Genomic DNA, 18,856 nt, shown 5'->3' with positions numbered 1-18,856 from the left:
CGACCTTGTCCGTGAATACAGAGCCAAAGAAAGCATTGATTAATTTGGTATATACTTTGAGTGAACCACAGCTGTCTTGTAAGTGATCATACATAATTATCACAGCCTCTCCTCATGTCCTGCAGTGTCCCAAGGATGAGAAAAAAGATCCTAATGGAATGGGTCACCGTTCTCTTGATTGATTATATTGTTCCCATGGCTAATTTTTAGCACTGAAAGCCATTGTTCTGCTGTTCTCTACAGGTGGTTGTCCTATCTTCTGGCTGTGTCAGTCTTTGTTCTGTTTCTAACCGTAGAAGGCTGGAGAATGCCCCACTGTACTGACTACAGGACCTGCAGGGTCATAGAAAGAAATTTCACAGATAGGAAGGAAGTTACCCTTTCTCTGGGTATGTCTACACTACCACCCTAGTTCGAACTAGGGTGGTAATGTAGTCAGCCGGAGTTGCAAATGAAGCCCGGGATTTGAATTTCCCGGGCTTCATTTGCATATTGCCGGGTGCCGCCATTTTTAAATGTCCGCTAGTTCGGACTCTGTGCCCCGCGGCTACACGCGGCACGAACTAGGTAGTTCGGACTAGGCTTCCTATTCCGAACTACTGTTACTCCTTGTGGAACGTTCCACGAGGAGTAACGGTAGTTCAGAATAGGAAGCCTAGTCCGAACTACCTAGTTCGTGCCGCGTGTAGCCGTGGGGCACGGAGTCCGAACTAGCGAACATTTAAAAATGGCGGCGCCCGGCAATATGCAAATGAAGCCCGGGAAATTCAAATCCCGGGCTTCATTTGCAACTCCGGCTGACTACATTACCACCCTAGTTCGAACTAGGGTGGTAGTGTAGACATACCCTTACAGTTGCATGCTACTAAGTGAGGCCCAGGTTGACTATACTACTGTCTGATCATAGAGTAATACCTCCTAATTGAGATTTGTATTAAATATGAAATTTTTATTTACCATTGTTAGTGAAGAATAATGTGTGTGCTCTGCCTTCCTATAGAACAGGCTGTGTATAACAGACCACAACCAGCTGATAAAACACGATCCAAAGAAGGCAAAGACACCATAGAAGCATATCAGCTGGCTCAACGTTTGCAGTCTATGGTAAGTAGAAAATAAAAAACTGCATGTGTTGTGGATAGGGCCTCTTCAACTTTTGCTTTCCAACACGTCTCTGTTAACTTCTTCTTAACCCATTCAACCTCGATCACTTTCCTGAGAGTACTTTGTTTCAAGTCTGTGCTTTTACCACCAGTGTTAACTCTTAGACATATCTGTCCCAATTACTATTTGATTGCACAGTTGGTTTCCACTCCAGCTTGCTCAGTCTTTTCTATTGGAACTAGAAAACGCAGCATAATTTGCAGTTATGAGACAGCATTGGAGTATGCTGGCCACATGTAGTGAGGCTGTCTACATTGTAATGTGTAAATTTTACCAAATTTCTGGAGTGACTTAGAGTGCAAGCGTATATAAGACTTTATAAATAATGAATTGCTTCATTAAAATAATGTCTCTCTACATATTAAAAAAAACCTTTTCCTGCAGGATGACAGAGTGACGTCAGAACGTCACTCTGCGTCCCACAGGAAAAGTTTTCGTCCTGCTGCCCCTCCACCCTCAGCTGCACGGCTTCTCCCCTTCACTCCTCCCTGGAGGCTGGAGAGGGAAAGGGAGATACTGGAGAAATGGGTGGATCCTCCCCCCTGTCCAGGGTGAGCAGCCCCAGGCTGGCTGGCCCTGGTAGCACCAAAGAGAAGTACTCCTTCTGGAAGCAGCTGTTCTAAGGCCGGGCTGGGTGGATCGGGATTGGAATGAGCCCACTTGCTCAGTGGCTTAATGAGCCAAATGCTCAAGACCCTCTCTGCCTTGTCTCACTACAGTACTGAGCTCGAGGTGGCACAGGGCCTGCTACCCCCCACTTGCTCCCACCAGAGCCGCCACCTGAGACGGGGGATTCGGGGCAGGAGCCATTGCCCAGAGTGGCCAGGTTCATCCCGCTGAGGAGGGAGTGATGAGGGGTGGGAATGGGAGGTGGGCGGGAAGTAATACCCAAGCTTCACTGCATGGGGGAAAAGCGCTCCCCCGCCCAGACTAGGGGAACAGCAGTGCACTGTCTGGAGCCTTGCCCTACGCTCCCATTGGCCAGAATCCGGCTAATTGGAGCAGTGGAGACCAAGCCTGGTACCAGCGCAGGGCCTGAAGACAAGTAAGTGCCCTCCCCCTCATGCCCAGACCCTGCCCCCCAACCTCCTCACTCACCTCCTTGCTGAGACCCCGCCCTCCCAGCCTTTTCTTGTCCCCCTCTCACCTGGCCAGATACCCTGCCTCCTCCCTCCTGGCCAGGCACCTTCCCCCACCTTGTTCCTGCCCTGCATCCCCAGCCCCCTCGCTCACTGCCCTGCAGAAACTCCACCCCCTAAGCCCCTTCACACACTTCCCTGCTGACACCCCCCCCCACACACACACACTCCTGTCCCTTGGTCCCAGCCTGCTCCCGTCTCCCCACCCAGACACCCTGCTCCTGCACCCTGCCTCTCACTCAGACCTTGCACCCCCATCCCTCTCACTGGCAGCTCTGTCCCACACACTTTTTGGCCCCAACAAGAGCCTAGGGGGCCCATAAAATCCACAAACCCTGGAACCCCAGAAGAGTGAATCTGGCCTATGGTATTGAACCTCAGTCCTCCCCCATGGGGCTGGAGCACTGGGGGAGTGAGGTGTTTTAGTTGGGGGTCATATCTGTGAGTGTTGGGGAGTTTTTTGAGGGGCTTTTTTCTCCTCACTTGTGTGGTCCTCAACTGACTTTTCTGTGGCTTAGCGGCCCCTGACACCAAAAAAGGTTACCCACCCTTACCATTAATAAAGACAATGTTGAAACCTTTTTGTGTTGGATGTAATATTTTACTTTATTTAAAATGAAGCCTGGCCAACAAGGTCCCAATTAGGGCCCAGTTCCCATTTGGTTAGAGCGTCCTGTCTCAGGCTGGCTCCGCAGTCTAGCCCCCACCTTGCTGCAGAAAGGGCTCGTGGCGGCCCTCCCTCCTGCTGTTGCCATGGTCTGGCTGTGGTGGACAGAGGGTGGCTAGCCAGCATGGAGCACAGCCCCCTTGTAATATCAAATTATCATTTTTCTGTAAAGATATCAATGTATTTCAATCCATTGGTGCAAGAAAACTAGATCAGCTGCACAAAGGGAGTGACAAATCCACATACGAAATTATAAAGGGGCTGCGCTCACCTTCTGTGAGTGCTCTCAGCTGAGTGTGTTCGCTTGCACTTTCTCTGTGTTTTATGGAGTCTCTTCCATGACTAAGTCCTCTGGCTGAGTCACACACAGTCTGTGTGCAAAGTAAAACAAACCCCTTCTGGGGTACAAGTCCAACAAGGCCTCTTTCAGTACCTTCTTTCATGTCTCAGTTTGTTCCCACTCTGGAATAAAACTGTGCCCACAGGGCTTCCTTCTTGGAGACAGCAACTTTGTCCTGTCAAGGCCCTTCTGGTTCCAGTTCTTTGGCTGCATTACTACAGTCCAATTCCCCCCCTCCCCTGAAGGTCCAGGCTACTTCTCCCAGTGGCTAAGGGAGAATGGGGGGTCCTGGTCCCACCCTCTACTCCAAGTCCCAGCCCAGGGACCCTGTAGATAGCAGCTGTCTGCTGTGCTCATTGCACTGCTGCTCTAATCCCCTGGGCCATTTCCCCATGGCTCTGTGCTATCTTTGCCATTACCGCAGGGCTCTATCTTATTTATTGATTCAAATGTGTGCTTTACCACCATTGTTAACTTTTAGACATATCTGTCCCAGCTATTCTTCCAGCCGACCAGTCACCCAGTCTTCATCCTTGAGCTGCCACAGCAGCTAACTGCTGCTCTGTTCTGCAGCTCTTTTTGTATGGCTTTTCTGGGCCCTGATTGGCTTTTTCCCATACACCACTGTAGCCTATTCAGATAATCTCTCTCTCTCGAGTTTTTTCTGAAACAGGGTGTTGCAGGTCTACAAGGCAACAGGACCTAATCCATCCCATCACAGGAAAAAAAATGTTATGCAGAAAGCATGAGCATACCAATATTATTTGCATCACACTTTGCGGTATATTTAGACTTGCCAGCGTTTGATTTAAATTGGTATTTGTAAATGTTGATTTCACCTGACACACTGAAATTGGTTAAAAAAAAATCTATTTGTAACAGTTGGTGTAAATGCAGCCTCCCTTTCCTGCACCTTGTGCCTGTGGGGATTGGGTGGTAGTGGCCCTACGGCAGCACAGAGAGCATTCTGCAGTCTTGCTGTTATGGGAGTGAATGGATGAGTTTTACCAACAAAGCTGCAGAGAGATCCTTGCAGGACTGTAGGGCTGATGATGCTGGATTTCTGCAGGTGCAAGGTGTAGGTAAGGCTGATGTCCTGCTTGGGGACAGAGCCATTTGGCAATAAGATGGTTTCCCTGCAGTTGGCAGCTCCTCTTCTACCTCCCCTCAGAATCGTGACTGGGAATCTCTGCTCTGCCCTGCCCTGCCCTGCCCACATCCTTCCTCACACCATGTGTCTGCAGGAATCGAGTGAGACCAGCAATGCGGAAGCACAGGGAGGCCTTTGCATCTCTGTTATCATGGCCTTACTCATTTACTCACCAGCCAGGAGTGCAGGGCCTGTCCCAGGCAGGAATTGTGCAGCAGCAGTGTGACCTTCACTGCAGCCATAGGCTTGTTGTCATCCTTGGAGGTTTGGCTAATGGTCTTTGTTTTTCCACTCTTCCATGGCACCTCTTGTGTCTTGGGCCTCTTGGCCACACAGGGAGCCCTGTGCAGCTGTAGCGTGTCAGCACTGGCCTAACTCCGACTCTACTCCAACACCCAATTTTCCCCTACTGTAAAAATAAAAACTGTTTACAATTTAAAAATAAAAATCATTATTAATTTTTGAAATTGAAAACAAAATCTACCAAGCGCATATACACTAAACCATGCTATCTATACTAATTGGTTTCGTGGATCTTCACTTAGGTATTTATTATACTGTTTAGAGAAACCTTTACTCATTTATTTCTAGGCACACTGCCAACTGTGTAAACTAAAGTAAAGAGTTCTGTGTTGTTGGGCCTATTCTGGGAATCGTAATGCTTATGAGCCACTGACCGTTTGGATGTCACTTTATGGCTGATTAAATTCAGGAAAGGTCAGTGTTTTTTTGTGCATGGATTGATAATGTTTGACTAGTGTTTTATCTGCCTGCTCCAGCGTACAAGACGCAGGCGTGTGCGAGACCCCTGGGGAAACTGGTGTGATGCCAAGGATTTGGAAGGACAGACATTTGAGGTAACTTCTATTTTTACATTGTTCTGGGAATTGTTCTGGGAGCTCTGATTCTTGCTAACCATTTATCAGATGGTGTGTCATCAAATACAGTAGAAAAAAGATTACATAATCTGCACAAAAATTACATTTGTTCTTTTGGAAGCTATTATTTTACAGTAATGTTGGAGCAACTGTTAGGCAGTTGTGCTAATATTGTGGTGAATGAATGTTGAGTATGCAAGGTATTCATGTCCAGTACAGTCATACTATAAAGCTGTGGCTCCCAGACATTTTTATGCTGAGGACCAACAAACCCATTCACAAACCTTTGGTGGACTGATAACATTTTATTTGCATATTTACATATTCATTATTCAAATAATGAATATGCAAATACAAGTGTACAATGACGATATAGCCCCAACCCATCCTCTTGCTCCCCAGTGGCTAATACCCTTTGACCCCCAACCCTATGCCACATAGCCTTTAACCTCTGACCCCTATTGCCCATACCAACACCCTCTTGCCCCGTGACTCCACTACACCGAGCACAACACCTCTTTGTTCCCCCCACCCCTCTTCAGAGTGAGGCTGCCCCTCTAGGGAGCGTGGCTGTTACTGCCCTGCGGAAAGGGGGAATGGCTGTTGGCAGCGCGCACATGCACTCATCCTTCGCACCCCTGCCCTCCCCAAGCACTTCTTGCAGACCTGTGGGTGGGAGAGCTAGCACGGTGCTCCAGCCAGGCTGCCATTACCAGGGAGGGAGGCACCCCAAAAGCGGCCGAGGGGGCAGAGCATGGAGCCCTGGCTGGCGGCCAATACTGAGGGGGGGAGCAGGAAGGGAGATGCCACCTTTTCTGCTTCCTCCTGCTGCTGCCTCAGTGGGGCCTCTGGCCAAAGCAGCTGCGTGGGGAGAGCATGGAGCTCCAGCTGGCAGCCATCACCAAGAAGGGAGGGAGACATCTCCTCCTCCTGCCGCAACCTAAACCCTATTGTTGCCACCGTCGAAAGCGGCCATGCAGGTAGGGAGAGTGGCCACTGGCAGTGCACGCACTCCCTCCTCCTTTGCACCCCCTCTTTTCCCAATCACAAAGAAGGGAGGGAGATGCCTACTGCTCCGCTACCTCCTGCCGTGCCTCAGTCACCACAGCTGCCGGAGCCGAGCTGCCGTGAACAGCTGTCTTGAGCTTTGGCATCCACTGCAGCCCAGCAGCCAGTGGGTTGTGGACCGGCAGTTGGGAACCGCTGCTTTAAAGCATACACTGTGTATGGCATGGTGAAACCGGGTCCTCCTGCTTGTGAGTGCCCCTCTATTGCTGAGGGGTGTTGGGTAAGCTCTTGCTTGGCCGTCTGGTACTTCCTTGCTCCCTGGGTCACTTCCTCTGGATGCCACTCTGGTCAACTCAGGGTTCTAAGGCTAGGATCTTACTAGCCCTATCCGCAGTGCTATCAGTTCTTGTATTCATTTTTGGCCAGTCTTTGGCCACTGGACCTGGGCCTCACCCAGGTCTAAAGTTCAGCTTGAACTCGGAGCTGTCCGTAATGCCGCTGTTCTTTCAGACCGTATATAGAACTGCGTAGGTCAAGCTCCTGTGAGGAACTGCCAGGTCCTAGACCATCAGGTTCTTTTATACCTGTCTGCTGGGCCCTGATTGGCTGCCGCAGAGACAGCCTCTCTATCCTGCCTGGAAGACCTCTCTTCTGCTCCTGTCACTGGGAAGGGGTGTGGCAAGGCCTCTGGCCTCCTGTAGGGGGCGTCAGGACTTAGTCCACCCCATCACACATGGCCATAAAGTTTGTTTTTTTAATTTGGAGATTTCATCAATTTTATTTTTATTCAGTGAAAAGTATCTCTTCATTTCAAATCATATAAATCTTTTGTGTATAACAAAAATAAAACTTTAATGAAACATTGTTTGAAATATCAGGCATTCATAAATCTGGAAAAGCAGAGTTAAGGCTGGGATCTGAACCTGTGCTCCTTTGTTGCTTATACCTTAAAGTTTGGACTTTCTATCACAAATTATCAGTAATAAAAGTATGAGTTTATTTTTTTTTTAAGTTTCAGCTTGCTGATTTTAGACGTTTTTCATAACAATAAAACCGATTTAATGCTTGCCTAGCTTTGTAGGTTTATTATAGTGACTTCAAAAATCAACCGACCTGAATACTTTGTACTACAGTACACAATATCCTTACATAATATACTGAGTTTTTATGTTGCACAAGAAAGATAGGTGATAAATGTGTGACTTTACGCTGGATTTTTAGCGGTAAGACAATGGGGTCTTTATAATAAGTGCAGTGGGTGATGATTATGGAGAAAAATGGACTGTTTTTCTTATACCTGGGAAGAGCTAATTTAGTGGACTAGACCTTGACCTAGGAGTCAGGAGATGTGAGTTCAAATTCAGTCCTGATTCTTATACCATTTATTGTGACCTTATTGAGGCTAGCTGAGGTGATAATAAAATGTAGGCCTTCTAGGTTTCCAGTCCTATAATTATTCCTCTAAGGATAGAATTTAGGTCATGTGAACAGTCCCATGTGCCTCCTCCTCCTTTTGTATCCTTCTATCTAAAATTATGTGATATCACCATTGTAAGATTTTCCAGAGTTTTGAAGTCCTTGCAGCTATAGATGATACTGAAGGACTTTGCAGTGTCATCAACATTAAATCAGTTTAGACTAAACAGAAAATTGTCTACCGTGCGTGCATACTTCCAGTGTTCTGAATCTTACAATGAGCCGAGAAATTTAACAGATAATCCCACTTTTCCTCTGTGGAGAAAAATATGTGTAATTAATATAAAATTTCTGAACTGTTTTGTTTATTGGATCTCATGGAAATCTAGAGAACACTTGAAGTTTAAACAAAATGTGCTTTTTCTGCCATTGAGTTGTATTTATACAAAATGTCACAAGGCAACCATGCTTCATAATTGAGGCAAGCATGGCAACCAGTATCTAGAATGTCTGAATGGTTTTGTCTGCTGTCTCTACCATTTCCTGCAGAGAATGATCTTTTGGTTAAGTCAAAGTGGAAAATGTAAGCACCAAAGTAGGGAAGTAATAGTGCAGTCGATTAACCGATAAGCAAAAGCTTATTGGTTAATGCTATAGACTACATGTATTTTTATTCCGCCTTGCCAGTAAATTTTTAGCAGGTTGTAAGGCAGTTTGGCTCAGTTCCAGCTTTTGCCAGGTCTGGGACCTTCCCCTGCTGCAGCTTTGCATTTAAAGTGTATTAGGAGCTGGGCAGGCAGGCAGCCTGGCTCAGTTCTGACTTGCACCAGGTCTGGGAGCTCACACAAGAAGTCAGTCCGCAAGGGGAACTGGTTTTTAAACCAGCTGTCCACCCTTGGGGACTATAGAATAGTCAAGTAACCAATAATGGAAGTTGTAGTTATGCACAGATTTGATAGTTAAGGTTTATGTTGTTGCCATTACTTGAACTCTTGTTAGATCAGGCATTGGGGGGATGATAGGAGGGGTCTCTTCCATCTTCTTGCAAAAGCAGATCTATGTGCTAATGGCTTTGTCACTGTTTTCACATTACATGGAATATATATTCTGGCTGTTCCAGTGCATAGTGAGTGATCTAGTGACAAAAGCTGCTAGTATGTCTGACTGCAAATTTGTACCTAGAATCTAAGTATGTTAAAGGAGCCTGGCAATCACTAATGATGAAATCTGTTTTTTAGCATCTCTCTGCTGAGGAACTAGCAAGAAGACGAGAGGAGGAGAAACTTAAACCTGCAAAATCTTCTAAAGGATCAAGACAGACAAAAAGGTTTTCTTTTTGTGTGCTGTCTTCTCTACAATACTTCTTTTGGAAATAAGGATACTAACTAGTTTGCATAGATTCAAACCAAAATGTTGTGAATTGTTACTGTCTTAAAGTATGTGCTTTGCAGTCTAAATGTGAAAGTCTGACATCACAATTGTAAATTACAATATAAAACTTTACAGTTTAAATTGATGTCAATTGCAAGATTCTAGTAATTGGAAAACAGTGGGGAGAATTAGCAACTTCAACAAAGGAGTGGCTGTTGGGGGAAAAATGTGATTTATTCAAGACCTTTTTTTGGTTAAATTGTCCTTTATCTTTTAGAAGAAAATTCTTTTATTTTGTAGTTCCTTTGATCCCTTTCAGCTGATCCCTTGCTGTTTCTTCACTGAAGAAAAACGAGTAAGTATATATTAATGGATAATTGAGAACATTCGTTTTTTACTTACAGGATGTCCCTTGTACTCATTATTGTTTGTTATTCCAGGAACCATTTCAGGTGAAAGTGGCTTCAGAAGCACTTTTAATAATGGACTTGGTAAGGATTAAGTAGTGTTTTATAATGGACTAAATATATATTTTGGTATTTTCCTCAATTAGTTTTCTTCCCGTTTTAGACATAAAAGCCAGAGTATACAATGGGAGAAAACCCAAACTGCTGCATACCTATAGGATTGTGTCTAGATATTTTACTGTAATAATAACCATCGTTTATGCAAGCTGTCTACCAATGTGAATGGCTGTTAAAAATGAAGTCACTAGACAATTGTCACTGACTTAAATTGGAGCACTATCAGATCTGTACTTAGTTCTGTTTCTCTCAGGATATCCATCTTCTGTGATAGCAGTTGCTCCAAAAGAAACATCTCTTCATTGTGCATGTTGCCACTTTGGAATCCATCGGCATCATTACTGTCTGTGCCTCGCAGTCCAGGAGGTGATTTAGTTCTTGTGTAGTCTCTTTATAATAACAAAGCAGACCAGGCCAAAATCTTCTCAGTTAAGAAACAGGATTCTTGATGTTAAATGGTGGCAGCTTCTCCAACTAACAGTATCTCTACATATTTCATACTCATATAGGTGGCAAAGATCATCTTTATTCATTTGCTTAAAATTGAAACACGCAGTATTTGAGTCTTTATTTTCTCAGTTTTCCTTCTAAATCTTACTGAGAGAACTGGATTGCATCCTGTGAAGATAGTGTTTTATAATGTAAATCCAAGATTAAAAGCAGTTATGAAAATTGGTATTTTAAAGAAATATTTTAAGTAATGTGTTTATATTATATATCTTTAGCATGCTCATGTTTCCATGGCAGAAGTAATAGGCCTATTAGGCGGAAGATACTCTGAAGCTGATAGAATTGTTGAAGTAAGTTTTTTTGCGGGGAGGCTGTTCAGTGTTCATTCTGCATTTTACTAAAATTATTAATTTATGTCTTCTATTGAAAAACATCTGTGCAAGTGATAGTGTCCTAAAAATTATTGAATTAGTTGTTTGTTTGTCTTAAGATGACATTTGGCAAATTAATCATTATAATCTTGAAATTACAAAATCTAAGATTTCGTAAAAATATCTGGCTTGTCATTGTCTCTCTTACTCTTGCATAAGAGACTCTAGTATTTAACATTGATTTATGATTGGTTTAAATGTTTTCACTTAGTTTTTCCGTTTTATCCATATTGAGATGTTCTTTATAGGTTTGTGCAGCCGAACCATGCAATAGTCTCAGTACAGGACTACAATGTGAGATGGATCCTGTGTCTCAAACTCAGGCCTCAGAAACGTTGGCAGTTAGAGGGTACAGTGTTATCGGGTGGTACCACTCTCATCCTGCTTTTGACCCCAATCCTTCTATACGAGATATTGACACACAGGCTAAATACCAGGTATTCTTTGTGTGTATGTTAAACAAAATCTTTCATTTCTAATATTTATAATTTAATATGCTTAATATAGTAATGGTTCTGGTTTGCATAATTGAAAATCATTTTGGTTGTAAATTCACTTTCGGATTTAAAGAACCTTACAATGATTAATTTAGAGCTTGTTTAATTAAAATTGAGGAAAGAAAGAACAATAAATATTATATTGAATATTTATTCTGGAGTAGGGTAATCTGTTTTCCAAGTTTTTAAGGATTTACAAATGTCTCTGATTTCTAATTTTATAGACTTAGAGATAGCTAGCTGGGAGATCAGTTTGTACTGAATTTATAAAATGTATTAACATTTTTTTTTCTTCATTTAGAGTTATTTCTCCAGAGGAGGGGCAATGTTCATTGGAATGATCATAAGTCCTTATAACCGAAATAATCCTCTTCCATATTCCCAGATTACTTGTCTGGTTATTAGTGATGAGATTAGTTCTGATGGCTCCTACCGTAAGTATCTGAACTAATTACTTTTACTCCACTCCTCTGTCCTTCAGGGTTTTGGTTGAAAATTTATTTTCGCAACACTTGAACAAAGGCTTGAAGAATTCTCTCATCTCAGAAATTGGTCAGCTTTCACTGGCAAGTGGAGGCTCTTAAACAGTTACTTTCTGCTTAATATAACTTTCACTTTAAAAAACTATTAGTATTTCATAAAGTGTAAAGAAATATTCCAAATATACAGAGATCGAATGTTGTCTTCATGACTGCATACAGCTGTGCATTGTCTCTGTTGCTGCTCATGGTTTTCCCAAATCACAGCCAAATGAAGTTATCAAGACTGATCAGTTTCATTGTTGAGACACAGAACTCAACAGGAGTGAAACCCTTAAGAATTCTGTCAGTTCCACTCTGCTGCATCAGAAAACTGAGTGGACATAGGCATAGAAGGGGAGGCAGATCTTATCACAGAGGCCTGGAAATAGAGAGGTGACGCAAAGGAGAGATTGATGAAGCAGTAGAATAACAGGAGACTCCTTTTCAGTAGTTGGGAATTTGGTGTGCAGAGAGGGTTCACACTTACTATACCTATGCTAATATGGAAAGATGTAACTGCAAACAGATTCTAGGACTGATATCGTGTCAGGAATCCCAGCACTCGTCCTCTTTTGAGCAGTACAAAAAGGGCTGCTTATAAGGACTGCCCATTTACCTTCCGGATTTGTTCTATTCTACCCAGTCTCACATATCGATTCTGGCTAGTAGGTTTATTCCTTTGGCTAGTGAGTATCTCTTAAATGTATCCGTTCTTAACTTGGATATTTTGATAACTAATAACATTTAGGGGCAAGATCTTGATGGAAACACCCGCTGACTCCTGTCAGAAGAATCTGAATGCTGTTCCGTGTAGATTCCTTTGTTAAAACTTTCAGTTATTTTCATCTCATGTGTTATATGGTGTATTTTTGTTACTCCTTAAAAAATACTAGACAGTTTGTATAAAAATTACAATAACTATAAGAATTCATTTGTTTCCTTTTTTTACTCCCTTACTGATCTGAGGCAAAGCCATAGAATAACAGTCCATTTAGTAGGATTATTTTTTCCTGTTTCATAGTTCATAAATGCTGTCCCCAACTCAGCCTTTGCCTTCAAACATTAGGGAATTTAATCTTTCAGTGTTGGGAATTATAGCTAATCTGATCTGATCTGATCTGATACATCCCTCATTATATTTATAAGGTCTATTAGTGAGGAGAGGCCAACACCTTGAATTGTGCTTACTTAATGCTGTGGGCAAAGCATAGATTATTTTTTTGTGGTACTCCTGGATTACCATACTGATGGAGTCACATAGAGTAACCCTGCCTTCACAGTCAGTGCAGATAGAAACATAATTCATACACAGGTCTTAAAACAATTATACAATTATTTGTGCTGATAAATTACAAAATTAGATACAATATTTTTAAGTGTCTTTATGATGCTTCACTGATTCCTTAAGGGTTTGCAAAGAGCTGGAACAACTACATTGTTCTGTTTTTCATATGTAGCCCAGGTGTACTCTTGCCCTCCCCTCAAATTTAGGACAACTATCAGTCAGAATCATCCATAACACCTTGCTCATGAATAAAGAATACATATTATCCATGTTGTTCAATCCACAGGGAACACTAGAACATTAGCCTGAGAGATGAGAAATATGACCTTAAAAATAAATGAGTGGCGATAAATTATAAAACATTTAGTTTTGCTGTTTTACTTTTTTTTTGCACAACTATTTTATTTTGAAAGTTTAACCCCAAACAAAAACATGATACAATTTAATAAAAAAAACTTTGTTTCTGTCAAATTTAAATTTGCAACATAAACTAGCTGACACTGTCACTTTAATCTGCTTAATTTTGGTAAGTTATAGGTTTACAAGTTATTGTTGCTGCAACAATCGTAAATAACTAGGAACAGTTGCAAGGAAGGAGGAAGAGTGCATCCAGTTTTGAAGAGGAGTGACAGATATAAGGGAACCAGTGAGTAATCATGTTTTAATGACTTATAGGCCTGCCTTACAAGTTTGAAGTTCATCAGATGTTGGAAGAACCTAAGTGGGAATTAGTGTTTGAAAAAACAAGATGGATCATTGAAAAATACAGACTCTCTCATAGGTATGTGTATTTGCTTGTAATACTCTTGTTTTTAAGATAAGCCAATTTATAATTTGTATGTATGTATTAGAATTTAAATAGAGAACAGATTTGTTCATTTATCTAATCAAGACTTTTTATATTTCTTCTAATAGCAGTGTTCCCATGGATAAAATCTTTCACAGAGATTCTGACCTGACCTGTTTGCAAAAAGTAAATATTTAAATTTTTTAAATGTCACTTTTTTTGAGTAGTCTGAAACCCCTATAATTTCAGCCATGATGATCACAATTTTAGGCCATTTGCAATAAATATCTTTTATATTGTAGATCATAATTTTATTTACAATAAATATGAAAATAGTATTAGACTATGCTTATGAACTTGCTGCTGACTTCATTTTTTGAATTGAGGACAATGATTCAATATTTGAAGTTTTAACTTTTAGTTAAAAGGGGGAAAGCAAATTGTTACCTTTTCTCTGCATATTTGACTGTTGTTAATGTCAACAGGAGTTGTGGCCATATTGAGATAATTAGTTTCTTATGTCCTTTTATTTTATTCTGAAATTGTTGTTGCACCATATATGTTGTACATAAGTGAGAATTTTAGTTTTCCAATTAGTGTAGACATTTTTATGAAATTCTAAATGATTGATTCTCTGCCATTAACTGTGTAAACAACTAAAAGTTATATAAACAAAATAATTATATGCAAAAATAACACAAATCTGAAATTGTCTGAAAGATCTTTTGAATTTAGCTATTGTGTGATTTCTGGTAAAGAATCCTGTGCCTATATTGTCTATAGAATAATGTAAATTCTGTGTTGCAAAGTTTATTATTTCAAGCCTGTGTTTCATAGCCAGTTATTGAACACAAACTGATCATTGGCTGAAGTCAGAAATAAGTGTTCCCTGGGATCGTTGATCTGTTTCTTTATGGTAATCCCAGTATGTACTTTATGGTGAATGGTTTCTGCAGACCTGCCAAATAAATCAAGATTTACCCTGGCAGCATTTATCAGCTAGAAAGACAAACAGTTTCTTTAGTTTTTAACGATTGAAACTTTAAGTTGAGCAATTATTATCTGTTTCTGAATTTAATAATAATTTTCTTTTAAACCAGCTTTTGGAGTGTATGAGGAAGACTCTGGGCAAGGTAACAAACTGCTTCATTGCGGAAGAATTCTTGACTCAGATAGAAAACTTATTCCTTTCTAGCTACAAAAGTGAGAAGCAAAATAATACACCTGAAGAAAATAAGGACGTGCATCCAAATGAGGTGCCAACGTGATAGCTTTTTCAGTGATGAATTTCAGTTGAATGGACTACTGTTCATAGTTCCTCTTTCAAAGTAATTGTCTCAGTTGTCAATAGGGACATAATCCAGTATTTCAAATAGTATGATTGTTCTAAAAGACATTTAGAAAACTTCTAACAAAGGTGTTCTGATTACGTGACATTTTTAATACTTACTTTTGGAAAATTATTGGATAGTATGACAAACTGGTTATCATTTGACCTGTAACCTATCATTGGGAAGGACAAGCTGAAATACAGAACACTGATTCTGTGCCTAAAGAAGAGGGTCTTTTTTCAGACCGGAATTTTGACCTTCTTTCTGTCCCCATCAGAGGAGACATTTTGTTACATAGTGCTTTGTGTCCTCTAAATTTGTGTAACTCCAGAGGTGAGCTTGATAACACTCTATCACTGCAAAGATTAGAGTCTAGCTAATACTAATTTTTCTGATATCTACCCTAAACATTACTCTGCTCAATTTAATCCATTCTGTTATTCCTTTCTGAGCCACTACAAACAAGATTTTTCTGGCATACTCTTTCTCATCTTCCATAATACATGGAAATAAGGCTAGCAGGTCAAAATTTTGTCACTTCTTGTTGCTACCATTTCCAGTGGAAACAATAACTTCTGGTTATTGCAGGCTGCACTCTTTCCTGTCTTCCATATTAAAGTTAAAATGCTATATTGTTCTATCAGATCATCATGTGTTATATTTAGTTGCCATTGTTTCAATTATCATAGGATAATGCCATATGGCAAAATCTAATGGTATATTGATGAAGCCAGAAAAATGTTTGGCTCAACTGCATAGCAAAAAAGAAAATGAAGTGCACATGTCATATTCACTTCCCTTCTCCTTACAATAGCAATTTAACAAGTAACTATACTGTTCGTATCAGCTTCTGATACAATTATGCATTCATACAATTAGATATTCAGATAAATTAGTGTCATGTAATCAGATGGATTTGTAATTGAACCCCAAGAGAAATACTATTATAAGAAATCATAAGTTCCAAATATTTTTATCAGCTATATCACAGTGTGTAATTTTTTGTAAATGAATATGCAGTGGTGACTTTCTTCTTGAATCATGAGCAAACTGTTGAAGAGTATACACTTACTACTGTTCATGGAGAGCATGTTGGCCAACATGTCTGAAGTGTTTTAAAACATGGAATAACCAAGAATTAGGCTATCCCTGTGTTCATGGGATTTTCTCACGCCATAAAATGTACATTTTAATTTTATATCTGACCCTGTGTAACCAAAATACAATTTAAAATATTTCAGATTTACATCTTAACTTCATCTTACTCTGTGCACTAAGAGAAAAAGCTATGTTAATAATTAAAAGTAAGGATTGCAAAACTTTAATAGTATGGGATCAAATCCTAAATAGATATCTTCTTGGAAACAATTAGGGTTAGGGTTGTGCTTTGTAAAATGGAGTTTAGTCCCTTTTCATTTCAAAGTGGAAGATGCGGAACCTAATTTTAGAAAGGAAAAAACATCATGGACATATGTAACTAGAGACTCTTTCCGGGCTGTATTCAAGATCTATTGTCTTAATAATATTAGAGAAACTTCTGCACTGTGTAACTCTGCAGATAAGAGGCTTTAGATTCGAGTGTGATATGTATAGTCCATCAGTTTAAAATAAGTGCAATCCTTATCCTATATATAAGTGCACACATTGATCTAACCTGTGGACCTTTTATCTCCCCTAGTTTGCATGTAATTTGAAATGCCATCTCTCTCCTAAATGAAAGTATTGCATGTCTCTCAGTATTTCTGGCTGCAGACTACATGTCTTGATCGTAAAACAGATTTCCCATCTCCCTCAGTTTAAATTTCAGAGTATTCCTTTATCAAGTATTGTGTTGCAGTTTTCAGTGGTTTTATCTGTTACTCTATAGAAAAGTCACATTGTAAATATCTGTACTAAAATATGTTTAAATAGTTATTGTAGAATCAAAATCATTTGTCAAAATACTTGAACTTCTTGTATAACTGCAGTATATCATAGATGTATTGTCTCTGTTCTGGGCATTATGTTCTGGGCATTCTGGTCATTTAAAAAATACTGAATGAGGCAGTATTGCTAAAATAATGAAAACTAAAAATTGCTCCTTGCTTTGCCCCCTTTTTAATAATTAAAGTGAGTAAAATCATTAAAAATGTACACTTGATTTATTAACTAGGAAGTTTTGGGTACAAAATGTTTTAAATTGTGAAATCTGGGTTCTGACTTGCACATCAACACTCTGATCCTGCAATCCCATTCTCATGAGTGGACTCTTCCTGTACAAAAGGTCTGTTCACTCAATTTACAAGTAGAATTAGCGTCCAGATGTGCTCAGAATAGTTGTAGAAAAAATGTTTTAACTGCTGTTTCTGCAAACTTAATCCTGGATCTAAAATCCAGGCTGTGTTCTTTCTCCTTTGTGCATCATATCCACTAATGTATTTTGTTTCACCAGCAGATATGGGTGCAGTAAAAGATAATACTTCACCCATCTTCTCTCGGTCATATTTTGGGACCACAGGCTACAACAAGAGTGTAAACGAGCAATAAATGTGGCATTTGTGGTAATAGTTAACAGCTCTATTCTCAGAATGAAAGCCAGAAAGGAATTCAGCTTACTCTTCCTTAGTAGAGTATCGGCTATGCAGTGTTACAACAGTATAACTTAAAAAATAGTAAAAACATACCTTTCTCACTGCAGTAGCATATATGACTTCTAAACATATATAGGGACTCATTTCTTTTTACTAAGAAATTACAATACTTACCCAGACATATTTTGCTGAAAAAAGTCTTCTGAAGAGAGAAGAAGATAGTAAGCAGCATCTTTGAAGACCCAATTTAAATTGAAACACTCAAGTAAAACCAAGTTGACCTGAGATACTTTAAATTGAATCTGTCTGTATGGTGTGATCAGCAGAGCTCATTGCAATATTACAAAACACCTCTCTTTGGGAAATGAAAATGACATGCTCTCTTCATCCATCATATATGTTGTATTTCCCAGGAATGCAAAGGAATATTAGTTGCCTGTTCTTCTAAGTTTTAAAGTCCCAATTGTATGCAGTACTTATTCATAGGGAATTAATTATGCCATGTGCTTCACTTGTACATCAGTATCTTAAAAACCTCAAAATAAAGTTAATTTCCTAGGAAAACTGTCTAAGCTGCAGGAACTCCTACACAGTGCTATCATTGCCCATGATAAGTTATATATGTTCACATGTTTGCTCAAATGTGGCCAGTATTCTTGATAGCTATTTTTAGAAGGTTCTTTCCCTGAAAGATAGTGTATCCAGTAACTCTAAAGCTATATTATGTGTTTGTAAGTGTTCAGTTGGATTTTAAACACATATTAGCACTAAAAAGAATGTGGTTCAAATAAGTTTAATAAACACCAGTAGATGGAGCTCTTGTACACTAATATTGAACTAAAAAGTCACAAATAATATACCTTAATATAGCATCTCCCATCTGAGGATTAGAGTTTTGGAGGGTTAGTTAGATCTGATTGTTCCTTGTTTCCACCAATCCCTTTACAAAAATACTTTTAAGGTATTTTTGTATTACATTAAAAATCATGTCTGAGACTGAGAGAAGGAAAATCAGAAATAAACATGGTTCTAACATTGCTTTGTTTCTTTAGTGTATCCATTTTCCCCACCTTCAATTTATTTATTTTTGTCTTTTTAGAATATAAGGTAATTGGGGCATGGGCTGTCAGGGCTGGAACCCTGATTCTGATTGGGTTTTAATATGGGTGTTGCTGCAATAAAAATAATTCCAATAGCAATGGAAGTGTTCTCATTTTATACATGAGACAGAGATATCACTATAGTATCTGAACACCGCACAGTCTCTTTAATGGATTTATGCTCACAACACTCCTGTGAGGTAAGAAGGTGTTATTTTTTTCATTTA

At 40.0% G+C, this 18,856-nt stretch overlaps 1 protein-coding gene across 6 annotated transcripts in view; it reads left to right on the top strand.

The window, feature by feature from the left end:
- The window catches only part of MYSM1 (Myb like, SWIRM and MPN domains 1), a 50,818-nt gene that overhangs the window by 21,757 nt on the left and 10,205 nt on the right, over positions 1-18,856 (top strand). For 3 of the 6 annotated variants that reach the window (XM_075936089.1, XM_075936085.1, XM_075936087.1), the window contains exons 10-20: positions 1,001-1,104; positions 5,240-5,317; positions 9,001-9,089; positions 9,434-9,488; positions 9,574-9,624; positions 10,383-10,457; positions 10,787-10,975; positions 11,337-11,469; positions 13,517-13,622; positions 13,757-13,814; positions 14,729-14,761. In XM_075936089.1, the coding sequence (XP_075792204.1) occupies positions 1,001-1,104; positions 5,240-5,317; positions 9,001-9,089; positions 9,434-9,488; positions 9,574-9,624; positions 10,383-10,457; positions 10,787-10,975; positions 11,337-11,469; positions 13,517-13,622; positions 13,757-13,814; positions 14,729-14,761 (971 nt within the window). Of the gene's footprint in view, positions 1-1,000; positions 1,105-5,239; positions 5,318-9,000; positions 9,090-9,433; positions 9,489-9,573; positions 9,625-10,382; positions 10,458-10,786; positions 10,976-11,336; positions 11,470-13,516; positions 13,623-13,756; positions 13,815-14,728; positions 18,845-18,856 lie in introns of those variants that run through there. The other 3 variants (XM_075936086.1, XM_075936088.1, XM_075936084.1) reach the window with 2 other exon arrangements.

The sequence above is a fragment of the Pelodiscus sinensis genome, chromosome 9, assembly GCF_049634645.1.
Source record: "Pelodiscus sinensis isolate JC-2024 chromosome 9, ASM4963464v1, whole genome shotgun sequence".
Lineage (NCBI taxonomy): Eukaryota > Metazoa > Chordata > Testudines > Trionychidae > Pelodiscus > Pelodiscus sinensis.
This window is presented reverse-complemented; position numbering and strand designations above follow the sequence as displayed.